Source organism: Struthio camelus, chromosome 1, assembly GCF_040807025.1.
Source record: "Struthio camelus isolate bStrCam1 chromosome 1, bStrCam1.hap1, whole genome shotgun sequence".
NCBI lineage: Eukaryota > Metazoa > Chordata > Aves > Struthioniformes > Struthionidae > Struthio > Struthio camelus.
In genome coordinates this window covers 158,477,971-158,492,475 of record NC_090942.1, presented here as the reverse complement: position 1 = coordinate 158,492,475, position 14,505 = coordinate 158,477,971, and the positions used below count along the sequence as shown (strand labels likewise).

Below are 14,505 nucleotides of genomic sequence, written 5' to 3'. Positions count from 1 at the left end.
TCCAAAAGTGCTGCATCTTTTCAACAGAGTTGTTGGCCCTTGCTTCAGAAATAGGACATAAACATAGCAGAACCAAGGCCATACAATGAAAGGACAGGGTTAAGGCTGTCAGTATTAATTGCTGCAGTGATAACAAACAGAAATCCTGTAAAATATTTTACTGATTTTACTTTACGAAGAACGCATGCTGCCACATCTTGTATGACCACACTACAGCAATGCAACACCAGCCTTCTGCTTGAATCCAAGAGTGAGATACAGGATTTAAATGCCCACAAGTTAGGTGCTGCCACATTGAGCCTCCAGATGGGAGCTCCAAGTACTGAAATAGAGGGTGTTGGATCCCTGCTACAGCACACAGGAAAAATTAGGGAAGGCCAAAAATCCCTCTGTGCACTTAGCGGGGAGCTTCCTACAGCCAGCCAAAGGATGGAGTCAAACCCTAGTCCCTTATTAGGAACCTCGGCTTCTACATCTGCTCCTACACCGAGCTGTTTTTCACCCTTTCTCCAAGAGCAGTGCTGATAATACTACCCCTTGCTTCTCACATGTGGTAGCATCATTAGCGATAAACTACCGCAGCACGTGCCAGCTACGTGACCAGAGGCACTACTTCTGGGACTGCTTAAGAGAAACTGTAGAAACAATCACAGCAGATAATAAAGTGATTAGTCCTGACAGCAGGGACCAGAACCTGAGTTTCCTGCTCCCTGCATGCCTTAACTGCAGAGCAAGGGCACAGTGAGAGTGACCGCTCCGCAGGCTCTGCTTTCTGTGGGGCCGCGTTTCTTCAAGCGTGTGCTCTGGGAACATGTGCAAGGACATTCAGAGCTGCATCACTCATTCTCCAGAACTCTTCCAGGATCTGTAAAAATCAAGATCTGGGCAACCTTCACAGCAGATCTTTAGATACTTTCACTTGTTAGGTGGCAGCAGCAAAGAAAGCAGTTCAGCTTTGGACCTACACTGTGCATGTGTGTGCATGCATCCATGATGTCTGGTCTTCAGGCACAAACTATCTTGGGACAAGCAGGAGACAGATTATGTTGAGCTCCAGGCTATTAAATCAAAACCGAAATAAACTGAAGGGGCTGAATCCTGGCTAAGGCCAATTTCTAGTAGGTTATTAAATGGCTGTAAATCCTTTCAAAAACAAAACGAAGCAAAGAAATTCTCAGGAGAGCAGGGGACTGCAGCTGTTTTGCCAAATACATCAAAAGGGATATTCTTTTTCTCCGAGACTTTGTTTCAGTGCAGTTCTGTTTGGATTTGGAAACTTTCTTGACAGATAAGCAGAGCTGAGGATTTAGCTATGTACAAACATGTTAAGGAAGCAGATGTTCCAATTTCCCAGTCTTTCTTTGCTTTCACAGCTGTAGCTCACCACCAGCATGCTTTGGTCCTTAACCCATTTTGTATCAGCACACTCACCTTTATGTGAAATCATGAGACAGCTGACCACATTTCATGCTTGCTTTTAATAGGTGTGTTAAGAAACGACAGCTCTCACATTCAGCAATTAAAGGAGATGTATGCTGTCATGCCTTGGTATAACTGTACTTTTTATAATCCCATTGGTAAAATGATGCAAGGCAACTATGCACAGCTCAAGTCAAGAGCAAGGGAAAAATGAACAGCGTGAACTGGAGAGAGGGATAAGGATGCTTGGCAGAACGCAGAGGATTATTCTGAGCATAAGGAGCAACACTGAATCAACAAAAACTGAGGTGAGAAGGGCAGTGAAGCAAGAGGAATTGGAAGAAGCAGTACCCATTAAAGAAGGTAACATAGCATCTTGAAACCAGGAGGAGACAGTAAACCAATGAAGGGATTTCTCTCGAGTGGGAGACATGGTTGGGGCAATGAAAGAGGAAAACAACAGTGGCATTAGTAAGAGACTAAAAGTAGAAAGCAGAGTAGGACTCATACAGGAATCAAGCAAAGTAATTATGGATTAGAAGCAGTTAGGAATGAATTTGTCAAAGAAAGGAGAGGCTTTCTTGTGAGAACACTGCTTTCTGGAGGGGGAACATGGGGAAGAGGTGACGTTTTCATAACACATCTCAGTTTACTTTTCAGTTCCACTGCAATCTTTTTAAAACTGCATACATTACTCCTGGCCTTTCTTCTGGATTAAACCCAGGCTACTTAAGGATTTCTGAACATGATGGGATTTTCAGTGGCTACATAATACTCCCTTCGTAATTGGAAAAGTAGGTATAGCTTTGCACAGAGACATGTAGTTGAGGGGTAACAGAAGAGAGGGCTAGCAGTACGATCAGGCAAGAGCTTAATTACTGCCTCCTGTTATTGCAGTCATACAGGGAGCAGGACATAATACTGAAAGCTGCTGACAAAGAGCATGAAGGGCAAAATTAAATCCTGTCTTAACAAGAAAAAAATTACTAACAGTCACACAAAGACAGTAACTGTCTTGTACCTTTATATGGATTCCAAAGGCAGCAAGGTCTCGACGTAGATTGTCACAAGCCTCCAGGAGGGGTTTTCTCTCCTGCATTAATTGCTGTCTCTTTTCCTTCTGTTCTTGTTCTGGTCCTTTTGATCCCATGGCACCTTCCATTTGTGTAGTTTCTGTTGCTTCAGGCAGAGCAAGAGCGTAATTACGCACCTTCATACGGAAGTTTACAAGCTCATCAATCACATTAGAGAGCATAGCTGAATTTCTTCCTTCCAGAGTAACCTATAAATCAAACACATTGTTTTAAAACCATTTGAAAATGATTTAAAAATCAATCACAACTCAGTAGTGCATACTAAGGCCTTCTCACTTCTCTTGGTTGTGCATCTTTGACTATACTGATATAATTAAAACATCCACAATCCCTACTAATGCTGGACAAAAGTTACAGTACAGTGTGATTGTATGCACATTCGAAGCAGTTCAGGATACTCTTATAGTAAAGGGTACTCATACCAATACAAAATGCTGCATAATTCAACTGTGGAACTCATTGCCACAGGAAACCTCCTGGATGCCAGAAGCATGTATAAATTTAAAAAGGGATTAGACAAATTAATGGAAGAAAGGCCTGGCAACAGCTGTCAGACAAGAATGAAAATGCAGGCTCCAGCTCAGACAGCCCCTGGGCTGTACATTTCTCAAGAGCTAGAGAGCACACCAGCCTCTTAATTCTGTTTTTGAACTCCAGTTCCTCCTCAAGAAATGCAAAGAAGGAAAACTATTAAGTACTTTCACTTTAAATCCCTAGGCTAATCTTTCTCCTTGCACCTTGAAGCCCTGTGGAAAACCACCCCAATTTATAGAACTTTATCTGACTCTCCTGAAGCTTCAGCCATCCAGCAAAACTGGACCAACTAAGAAACAGTCACTGTGCAAAATGCTTATCTGTCAGTTGGCCGTCTCCTCTTTTGAGCAGCCTCAGAGTTCTCTACGCTATCGCGTCTTGACAGAGTCTAGACTGTAAACACTGTGGGAAGCAAATTGCCTCTCTATTCTTAAGCTCCCATGCTGATGGCTGTTAGGATGAGAAGCTCAGGTGCTACCAGAGGAGAAACACTTGTCATTGGCTCTGAAACAGGGAGGTTCACGGGCTCGCTCTCAATAGGAAAAACATTCCTGCTTCTCGTTAGAGGCAAAAACCTAAACACGGAGGAAAAGGACAAACTTACAACAATCAAGAAAACGCGGTCACAGCATTTTATCACTAAAACACAAGAGAGGGAGCAGACAATGCAGGAGTGCAACGTAAAGCACACCAGTGCCACAGGGTGAAGTAGCTGACAGTGACACTTGACCGGGGGCAGAAGAGCAGCTGAGTAATCACAGCCAGGGGGGACTGGGTTGAGTCACAGAGCAGCAGGATGGAATTGAAAGGGAGTAGTTTCAGAGGTCACTGACTGAAGCAAACAAATAAAAAGAGGAGGTGGCGAGGGGGACTATGTAAGGGCTAGAGTTTGGGATGCTCAATGGTCTGAACAATCATAAAAGGCTGCAAACATACTAAAGTAGTTTATGAGACTGAGGAAGGTAATGAATGCAAATGCCTGAAACGTTCCACTGTAACCTGGGACAGGGGGAAAGAGCATGCTAAATTCTTCGATGCAGAAGGTAGACCAAAGACGCATGGCGAGAGGGAATAAGCAGCACGCCTCTACAGACACCACAGCCACAGTTCAAACCAGGCACCTCCTCATGACACAAGGGCAAGAAGCTCCAAAAGGAAGGACAGTGTTAGAACATGAACCGATCTGATTTCTGTGTAAAACATCTTATCGACTCTCAGGCCCAATCAGTAATTTCTTCTTCTGTAGTACCAACCAATCCAGAGGGCTCATAACATGTTTGATATGGAAATTTGGTCCTTGCCTATCCCAAAGAGAATCAGTTGTTTGCTCTCTATTGCACCTGGAATACCTGCCTTTTCAGCAGAGCTAAAATCCTTACTTTCGCTCACCAGCTCTGAACAGGCATGATGGTTTTCGCTCATCAGCTAGACTCCCCAGTAACTAGCAAGACTGCTTAAGAGATAGCTATTCATCCAGCCCTATGTCCCGTTAGTGATGTCTTTTAGAAATTTACGATGGATTCGTCTTACCTACCTGTGGTTGTCTAGGCTTCCTCTCTAGCCAATGGAGAAAGACAGAAGGCTAATCTTACTTTATGCAATCATCAGACTGAGATGAACTGTCCTTTGGAGGTACCCGTCTCTCTCCACTGACTACTGCAGAAGCACAGACAGCTACATTAGACTATAAGGCTAATTAGCTGAGATGACGCCCATCCTAAAAGCAGGCTAGATCACAGGCTATATCCACATACCCAACTAGAGAGGGCCCAAATACTGTGTCCCAGTAGCCCTATGTTAAATCATTAGCGTAGCAGTGGCCAGGTGAGCTAGCACTCTTCCAGACAACCTGTGTGCCTGGCAGTTCATGGATCCGGACAGTTCAGGAATCACCCATGATAAGCTGCATGCAAGTGGCCACCTTGTTTTGGTGGTAGCAAAGGTGTTAGCTGCCAGGCTCTGAGCTGAGCTGTTCTACCTGGTATAAAGGTCAGAGAACAGCCCTTGGTTCATTTTATTTGCTGGTCTGTGGTAGCCCACAGACCTTCTAAACTTTTCTGCTGTCTCAAGTAGGAAATTAACTTTGTTTTTCTTTTTTTTTAATGAGTGGAAAAAAAGCAGAGCGACAGAAGAATCTGACACATTCTTCCTCCTTTCCTAAGTCTGCCTCACACCTGCGTTTTCTGCTGACCCTGATGCCCTGGAAAAAACTAGCACAGCACATAAAAAAGAAAAAAGCATTACGGCACTTACTTCAGTAATGTACAGACAGCACAGAACTCGGAGGAATGACTTCTACATCCAATTTATGCACAAATAGAAGTGTTTAGTATATCACAGAAAACTGAACAGGACAAATGCATGGGTTGTGAGGAGTAACAAACAGCCAAATCACATGCAATGGATGTTTTGAAAGAAATCTTTTAAAAATCCACAAACAGAGGCAAATACATGCATTTATTACTATACAGTGCCTGATTCTCAAAGGATGAATAAATTGTTACTTATATTTTCTTATTCTCTTCCCCCTCCCCATCCCCCCAAGAAATTCTAGTGGAACAGTTTTTTCTAAAGTAAGTTTTCAACCTCCATTCAATTCCAGAGTCATGAACCTACAGGAGACAAGCACAGAACAGCTCGCTAGTCTTCAACACCTTTCATCACTTAAACTGCTTCTCTTCCATATATTGTTAGGACATTGCCTTTGTCTTTATCGTTCAGTCCATACAGTACTTTGCTGTAGACATCTCTCTCATTTTGTCCTACCTTTTCAAGGACTAAAGAATATGGTATGTTTTTCCAGCGGGGGCAACGCTGGAAACAAAAGCCCAGCCTCTTCCCCGCAGCCTGGCCCCCTGTGACCCCCCTCTCCCACAGCCCAGGCCACGTGCCTTCAGGTCTCATCTCCCCTCCCCTTTTGGAGGCTCTCAGCCACCACCATCCCTTCAACCGTTGCCACGTCTTCAACTGCCTGCCCAGCACCATGCTTTAATTCCCTCCCACAACGCCTACGACCCTCCACAGCCCTTCCCACTACCTTCACGCTCCAAGTCGTGCCAAGACTTTTTGCCCCAGGCCCATGGCGCCAAAGCCCAGAACAGCATGCAGCACTCCCTGTGCTACCTTTTACTCCCCTCACCCTGCGTTGGCTCAAAAGAGAGCAGCCCCTTTCCTGGCACCCTGCCTTTCTGCAGAGGAGCCGAACCCTAGCTCTGGCTGTGCAGCTCACGACTGCAAATATTAATGTGCTTATCAAAGTCAGCCTGGAACAACCATGTGAAAAAGAGGAGGAACGAGGGGGGAAAAAAAAAAACAACAGATATATAGTAGTATCAACGTAAAAGGCCTCCACCACTAACTTTTTTTTTTGCTTCATTCCTCAAACTTTCATTTCCACAACGTGATTGCTGCAGCAAGTCGCAGAGGACTATCTAAACTAAATGGGCCCACGTTTTGCTTCGTCCTGTTCTACCTGCTCAAATGCTCTCCTAAGACACCACAGCAGAAACTGCAGGTGATGCAGAAAGATTTACTAAAATCATAAATAACTCTCTTATATCTAACACTTTCAGAAAGTGTTCTATAAAACATAATGCTGGTGCTGTGACTACACCATAGCATACATAGAAGAGATGTTTCGTACCTGTTTTTCTCCAAGGGACATTCCAAGGGCATTAAAAAAGCCCTCTACGTACGAAATCATGCTTCCATACACAACAGAGCTTCTAGGAGATCCAGCTTCCTGTTTAAAAAACATTCAAAAAGAGATTGTCCAGTTAAAAAATACTGCAGAACTCAGCAGCTATCTACAGGCTAGTCCACAAGTGAAAACTACTACCAATTACACAGATCTCCTCCTACCAGTAAAACCTGCCCAGGTGGGAATTTTTACACAGACATAAAAGCACCTTTCAGTGATTCCCCTCACAACACTCGGCAAAAAGACTGAAGCAAAAGGGGGAGAGGAAGAGCTTATTACCAGCATGCACAGCGAGGAGAAGAGATGCGTGAAACTACAATGCATTACATGTCCACAGTAAATTAGACCTAAAAATAGCACTCCTGTGTATGAAAGGGCTGTGTGTATAGAAACAAAATAAAGGAACAAAATCACAGCTTTAAGGACATCTGTATAATAAATGATAAAACAAACAAACAAATAAAAAAAAACAATCAACCAAAAAAAAAAAAACTTTTCAGTGTCTTATTTATTTAAACAATGCAAGGATTGCATTGATATAGCTTATGCTGTTTGGCCATGTCCTGGCAGCACCAGCCATCACCAGCAGCAGATGAACAGCATTTTTATAGACCACACATGCTTATTTCTTTCCTCCATATTTACTCCCCCAAAAAAGAAGAATCAAGATCAAATAACAGACTCTGGGAAGAGATTTAAGGGACCAATGCCAGGGTGGGGGCGGAGGGGAATAATGACACACAACCAAACTAGGAGCCGGTACTGGATTTTATCTTATATCTCCATTAGGGCCTGGGATGAGCCACAGACACTAACATTTGCAAAGGACCTGAACTGCAAGTAACTGAAGTGAACTATTGAGGAAAAGAAACAGGAACGTACAAATTAAGAAAAGAATTATGGGAAGATTAAAGAGAGGAATGTGTTGTGTTTACATGAATTTACTCAAACAGTTCTTAAACAGAAAAAGTACAAGTACATTCAGTAAGAAGTAAAACTCAGAAAGCTGGACCGCGCACAAAAAAGCTCCATCACAGCCAGGAGAGATCCAACTCTGAGTCAACTGCTCTTCAAATACTACATCCAAATCTAAATCGAAAGACTGACCGAGTGAATTCAAAGAAAATAAGTAAAAACAATTACCAAAATGAGGATATGTTTATTTAAGTGGTGATGCTATTACAGTTCCCTACTGCAAACTGGTCAGAGAATCATTTTTTAGAGAAAAGGGAAAGTTGCTCGTTAGGCTTCAGATAGAATTTAAAACTAGTGCCAAAACGTGGCCAGTAGGAGGCAGGATTTTTAAGCCAATGGGCAAATACTATCTTAAAATCAGTTATTACTATATACTCAGTTTCTTTCTTTTGACACAGAAGTGGTAGACATCCTAAAACCAGCAATTAAGGAGCACAGCAACAAGGCTATTACCCTGAGCTCAAAAAGGCTCAATTTTGGCTCAATTTACCCTGAGCCAAAAAGGCAAAAGCAGAATTAGAAGTTCTTTAAACTGTGTTCATTGCTCAGATCGTGTCCTGACCAGGTGATTCTTTTGTGTCAGCATCAAGGGATCTTAACAGAGCCTCAATTTACCAAAAGTTATCTGAAGATGGGGACTCATTCAGGCATGCTGAGGCCACAGTTATAATCTGCCAATAGCAGAAGTCACTCACTCCTCAAAGCTGAATTCATCACCATGACTATTCCACACACCTGCAACTGCCATCAACTACCAACCCCCTTCCCCCTCCCCAAACAGCCATCCATTTCCCTAATTAAGTTGATTTCTATACATGAATATTAAGCATGGAAGTGCAGTAAGAACATAAAATCAGCATTAAAATTAGCAGCATGTTGCAATGGCTTCAGGCCTTTCAAAAACCTTAAGTATGAATAATATACGGCAGCAGGAAAGAAACATACTTTGAACACCACGAAGCATAAGACAATAGTAGTATACTATTCCTGTGACACAGTCAGGACAAATGGGTACCATTAAGGTCAACAATTTATGGAGCTTTGTTTCTGCCAGTTTCCTATGTGAACAGTAAACTAATCTGTCTGCATTTAACAGTAGGACAGTGGACAGCTGTCATTTTCTGATCTCTGTATCCTAATGGGTTACCTTAGTAACAGCCTTAAGCTGTCTGTTGCCATGGTGAATGAGGTCCATAATTGCCGCAACAGCCCTGGAGGTGTCAAAGTCATCTGCAAATGCAGCCTTCACATTTACTTTTGTGCTGGCTAGCCTTCAAGAAGAAAAGGTAACGTTTAAGATAAGACAAACAAGATGCCAGCAGTATGCTGAATTCATCAACTATTCAGCCAGAGGGAGTCATCTAAAGGACACTGTCATTTCATTCTTAGCTGTTCCATGATGAGAGATGCTACACTGATCAGAAGAGAATACATTTTTCAGTTGCAAGGAGAGAAACTCAGGCCTGTCAAAATCTGCAGTGGCACATCCGTTCAATAAATACATCATTAATCACAGAAACCAACAATGGGAGAGTAATGTTTGCCTTAATCGTTTTAACTAAGCACGTTAACAATTTTACTAAGTTCTTTTTTCCAGCAGCCCATTTTCACACTAACGGTGTGTTTGTCTTCCAAAGCTGCCTTACACAGGCTGCTTTAATGCTTGCTAGGAGAGCTGAATCGGGGTCAGCTAGAAGTCTCGCTGCAGCACTGCATGACCTATTGGAAGAATCCAGCTCAGAAGTATGCCCTGCTTTCTCATTTCCTAGCCTAGCCGAATTCCAGCATTGTGACTTCACCCTGCTTGGCTGAGATAGAAAGCTCTGGTGGAAACATTTGTGTAAGACAGCCAAAAGCCAGTGGCAACTTGGATTCGTTGTCACGGAACGAATATTACCACTGCAGTTGCTTTGAAAAGTGGAAAGTGGAAGGGAAAGTGGAAGGAATAAATGGCAAACTGCAAACAATTGCTGGCGGCTAGATGAACTGAGTGTTTATAGCCACTGACTCGAGGATGCTGCTTCACAATAGAGCCCACAGACCACAGTTAGCTGGGGAACCTCAAACTATCCTAGGACCTCTGGGGCTCTCCTTAACCCTGTTTTGCCTCTTTTCTTGTTTTTGCCCCGAATGACAGCGTCATCTCAGATACAGATGGCTGCTATCCTAATCCTTCCCAACCCAAGCTCTCCTCTGTGAGTTTCCCCTTCTATCTTGAATATCTATCACTTTCCAAATTAAGAGATCTGTTTCACCTTAGCTGTTTTTACATTTAGTAATACAAAAGCTTTGCTCTCCCATAAGTCCTCCGCTGACAATCTGTTTCAGCCTCCTCATCTACCCTATATCCTGTAACATTTGTGTGCCCTTCCTCTCCCCAGCAAGTTGCCTGCAGCCTCCTGCTGAAAACTTGCTCTTGCCAAATATCCTAACCAGTTAACTCACCTGCCCTCCCTTGTAACATGTCCCACTGCCCCTTACAAGCCGTCGTCGGTGCAGCTGCAAGCTCTTTGCTGAAAGACATGCATGCACCACAACGAAGCTCTCTCTCACTTCTACAGCACAGATCATTCCCCCTCTAACAGTGTACCACAGAGCTGCTTGTATGTCACTTCAGAGCATTCAACCCCTCTGCTACCTTAATTCCAGAGCACTATGCTCACCTTCTCAGCTTTGCACCCAATACAATCCACATCTCTCTATTTTGGAAAACATCTGATTTGTGTAAAGGACTCCAAAAAGGACTCTCCTTGTCATTGCAAGGGTCCAGTCAACTATAATTTCATCTTTCCCTACAGCACCTCTGTCTTGACCAGTTTCTTAGCAACCTCCTCTGACCTCTGCTCCATGCCAGAATGCCAGCCAGACTGATTACACTTTAACATGCTTGACAGATACTACTTTCCAGTTGTTCTCTTTCCTTTTCAGTTACTCATATACAGTTCTATGTATGTCATGAGTCACTTTACAAAATCTGTCATAGCTTTTCCCTTTACATCAGTCAAGAGGTACAAAGATGCTTAAGTTATGGCTGGCACGCTAGATAAGCAACATGTAATTTAAGGATACTATGAACAAACTGTAACTGACTAAGGAAAAGCAGCTGGTTAGAAAAAGTAAAGAAAGCAACCGTTGGTGCTGGGTGGCAGGGAACACGGCTTCTCAGTCCCTCTTCTTGCTCTGCTTCTTAAACAGTACGCAGTTCACTATGAACTTCAGCCCTCTGAGCCAGTCAGCAATTTGCAAATTACTGCTCATGTAATCACAGCCTTTAAGATATAAGAAATGCACTTACCTTTCCCACAGTACGTCTTCCCTAACAGGGTCACATACCAGCTGTCCTTTTATATAAGCATTTGCATCTTTAATAAAAGAGGAGATTGTCTGAAGAAGGTGCTTTGCATCATTCATGGTCTCGTCACTAAATTCTACTGCTAAGAAAATAAAAACTGTATTCAGGCATTACAACACAGAGCACCGTGAGTGACACAGACGGACTCTATCTGTCGTACATGGGAACAATATTCTAAGAAATAACCATTCCAGGATATGGTTCTTTGAGAAAAGTTTGCTGTGATAAATAATAAAGTTACTTGCATATTCAACTAAGAACTCCAGGTGAATGGAATGAATATAAAAGACAATCATTAAATATGACCAAGTATAACCTACTGAAAAGCAATTAGATTGATTCAAAGACTGTTTGGAAGCTTACTGAAGCCACAGGTGGGTGATTTAAAAGTTTTTTTCAGTATTGCATCTTTCTGCCTAGTTATTACTCCAAAGTACAAGTACTTGGATTGGACATATTTCTAATCATCCCCTCAGATTTAAGCATGGAAGATACACCTTTGATCTTCCCCTTAATTTCATTCCTATTCTAATTTAGGTACACATGACCTGTCTTTGGAGACTTCCAAAGACACCTAACCCTTGACACTGACTCTGTAAGGAACACAGGCATTCGTTGTTAAAGGACTGCTTCTGCAGCATCTAAAATGCAGATGCACCTAAATTTCGCAGCTAAGATACTGCACTTGGTATACCATACGTTCACAATATCATGGCTCAACTGCCATATTAACTTTCTAAGGCAACTTCTAAAGAAAATACAAATTGCGTAAACTTGTAAGTGTGTACCTGGAATAGGACTCATCACACAACTTACAAAGCTACCTCTCAGCCCAGCTGATCTGGGCTCTCTTTATAGTCAGTGGAAAGAAAGAGAAAATTGTATACGTGAAACGATTCACCTTATCCTAAGTAGAGCGCTAGATTACATTGAGATATGCTATACCCTAACCCTAGGGTGCTTCTTCCCCACCAACTATAAAGACTACACTAGCCTCCCTCTGCTAACATCAATATGCATCCATACCTATATTATGGACGCTGCTACCGTATTCAAAGAGATTCTAGCTTTATTACTCAATTAAGCTTGGGGAACTACCAATATTTACTTCTGCTGATTCAGTATTAAGCAGGGTTCCTCTCATTTTGCCTATGCCCTTAAAAGTGCAAGTTCTGGACTAGTCCACCGGCACTTTTCCTGAGAGCTGTCTTCACAAATAGGAAATTGCGCATTACTTTACCAATAGAAAAGTTCCCTATAAAGGACCATCAAGAGAGCATAACTCAGACCTCACACAAAACAGCTCACCTGACTTTGGTAGAAGTTGGGTTCACCAAGGACAGGTCCAAGTTTAAATGTATTCCTTCTTACAACATCACATTGGAGTAAACACAGCCAGTGTAATGCCACTTCACTATTTTATGTCTGATCGCTGCACTAACATACATCCAAAGTACAGATCACACTGTATTCCTAATCTCATCAGCACTCAGCATGACCTATAGTTTCCATAGCCATCTCAGTTCTGGCCCTGCACACATAGCTGACTGTTTTGCACAATTACCCAACACTATACAGTCACATAGCCTTTAGAGAAGACTGAGCGAGCGGACAGAATTTAGGGAGCAGCAGCAGCCAGATGTGAGACGTGATCTCAGTTCCATCAGCAAATTCCAAAGCCTATTTAAATAGACTTTCCATAGGATTTACCCCAGCATAACTAAGGCACAAATCTGACACTGTATTTGTCAGATTTTCCACTGTGTGCCATTAAAAATCTGCATTACTGTCTCAATAACATCTGTTTTAAAATTAAGCCTTACTAAACTTTTAAAAAGACTGATGTACTGACTTTTAAAAATAAGATATTGAAAGAGATCATTTATATCCACTACGATTACTAAACTGATCACTCCGGTTAGTTACAGGAACTCCAAGAGGAATACCTGATGAAAGTTTTTTCTGATGAAGCCCACTTTGGTTAAAGCCATTCTTCTTCTCTGATTTATGGCATTCTTCTAAACTACCATTTACAGTTACTGCAAATGCACAGTTCAGCACAAATAAGCCTAGTTCTAGAAATTCTCATTGCACCCCCTAATCTTTCCCTCTTTTACTGCCGAATGCATCAATGTTACATGATCAAATCTCAAAATAACAGAACATTTATTAGGACCTACTAGCAATTAAAGACCAGAACAAACAAAATGTTATAGTTCATTTAAAATCACAAATTCACTGAACCTATTTCCAGAGATGAGCAGTGTTTTCAGGACAGAAACCCAATGTCTACAGCAGGTTTACAGCACCTCCAGGTAACAGCAAAAGCCAAGCCACCTCTGATGGCATGCAAGAAGAAAAGCAGCGGCCCGTAACTGGGTCCCATAGAGCTTCGGAGACAGCATCTATCACTTTAAACTGCACCCAGCAGCAGCACTCCAGGCACTGGCAGCAGTGTATGCTAATGGTGGGGTACCATCCTCTCGTTGCTGCCTGATACACTTAGGAAACACCTTTTCCCAACAGCCTCAAGTGCACCAAACTGTGATGATCTAGGTCAAGAGGGGGATGGCTACACATATCAGCTGCAGTGGAAGCAAAAGGCCCGGAGCACCATCGCTGCTCCCAGCACTCAGATTAGTCCAGACCAATTCTTCCCCACCAAACTGGGTCCAATGACACTGAGCTCCAGCCTCTGTGCCCAGAGCTCTAGGAAGGCAGGGAGTAACCAAGCTTGTCAAAGAAGCACACACATAAAAGCCCATTCATCACTGGATAACACAGCAGGCCCTCTTCCTCCTTCCCTCTGGCTGTTTTTCACATGCTCTGAGCAGACAGAGAAGGCGACTGAGTGAAGCGATCCCCCTGCAAGGACACACCGTGAAAGACAGGAGAGCAGAGCTTTTCTCTCCTTTGGCTTGCTCCTCAGAGGATGAGTGAGATCAATCCATTCTGAGAAAGAGGTGCATCAGCAAAATCTCATGATCAGCAGTAACGTTACTTGCACAGCCAACAGATTTTATAATCAGATGCTTTGTCTGTGATCCAAGTTATCACATAACTAGGAACAAACAGAAGGTGCTCAGGTATTCAGTTCAAATAAACGTACTCAGGAAGCAGAAAGCGAGACAAAGAGGAACGCACTTAAACTTCATCTTTCAACCAAACTAAACGGATAGCATGAACACACACTGACACATCGCATAGTAAATACCTGACTCAAGAGAGGGGACTGACTTCAGCTGTTTATCTGACAATAGCCTTGTTTTTGGCACTGCATCCTGCCTCATAATGTGGCAAGCACAGCAGGCCTTCAAGCAATTTGAATCTGCTCTGTGGCTCACTGGTAGCATATTCTGATATAACACCAGTTTCCTTTTATCAAAGCCACCTGTATTTGCACAAGTAGCGCTCTGTTCTGCTTCAAGAAG

At 42.7% G+C, this 14,505-nt stretch overlaps 1 protein-coding gene across 7 annotated transcripts in view; it reads right to left on the bottom strand.

The window, feature by feature from the left end:
* The window catches only part of CARS2 (cysteinyl-tRNA synthetase 2, mitochondrial), a 43,656-nt gene that overhangs the window by 1,166 nt on the left and 27,985 nt on the right, over window positions 1–14,505 (bottom strand). For 5 of the 7 annotated variants that reach the window (XM_068927406.1, XM_068927378.1, XM_009666398.2 and 2 more), the window contains 4 exons: window positions 11,018–11,156; window positions 8,870–8,993; window positions 6,691–6,789; window positions 2,441–2,701 (listed from right to left, as the gene is read on the bottom strand). In XM_068927406.1, the coding sequence (XP_068783507.1) occupies window positions 2,441–2,701; window positions 6,691–6,789; window positions 8,870–8,993; window positions 11,018–11,156 (623 nt within the window). The remainder of the gene's footprint in view (window positions 1–2,440; window positions 2,702–6,690; window positions 6,790–8,869; window positions 8,994–11,017; window positions 11,157–14,505) is intronic. The other 2 variants (XM_009666407.2, XM_068927391.1) reach the window with 1 other exon arrangement.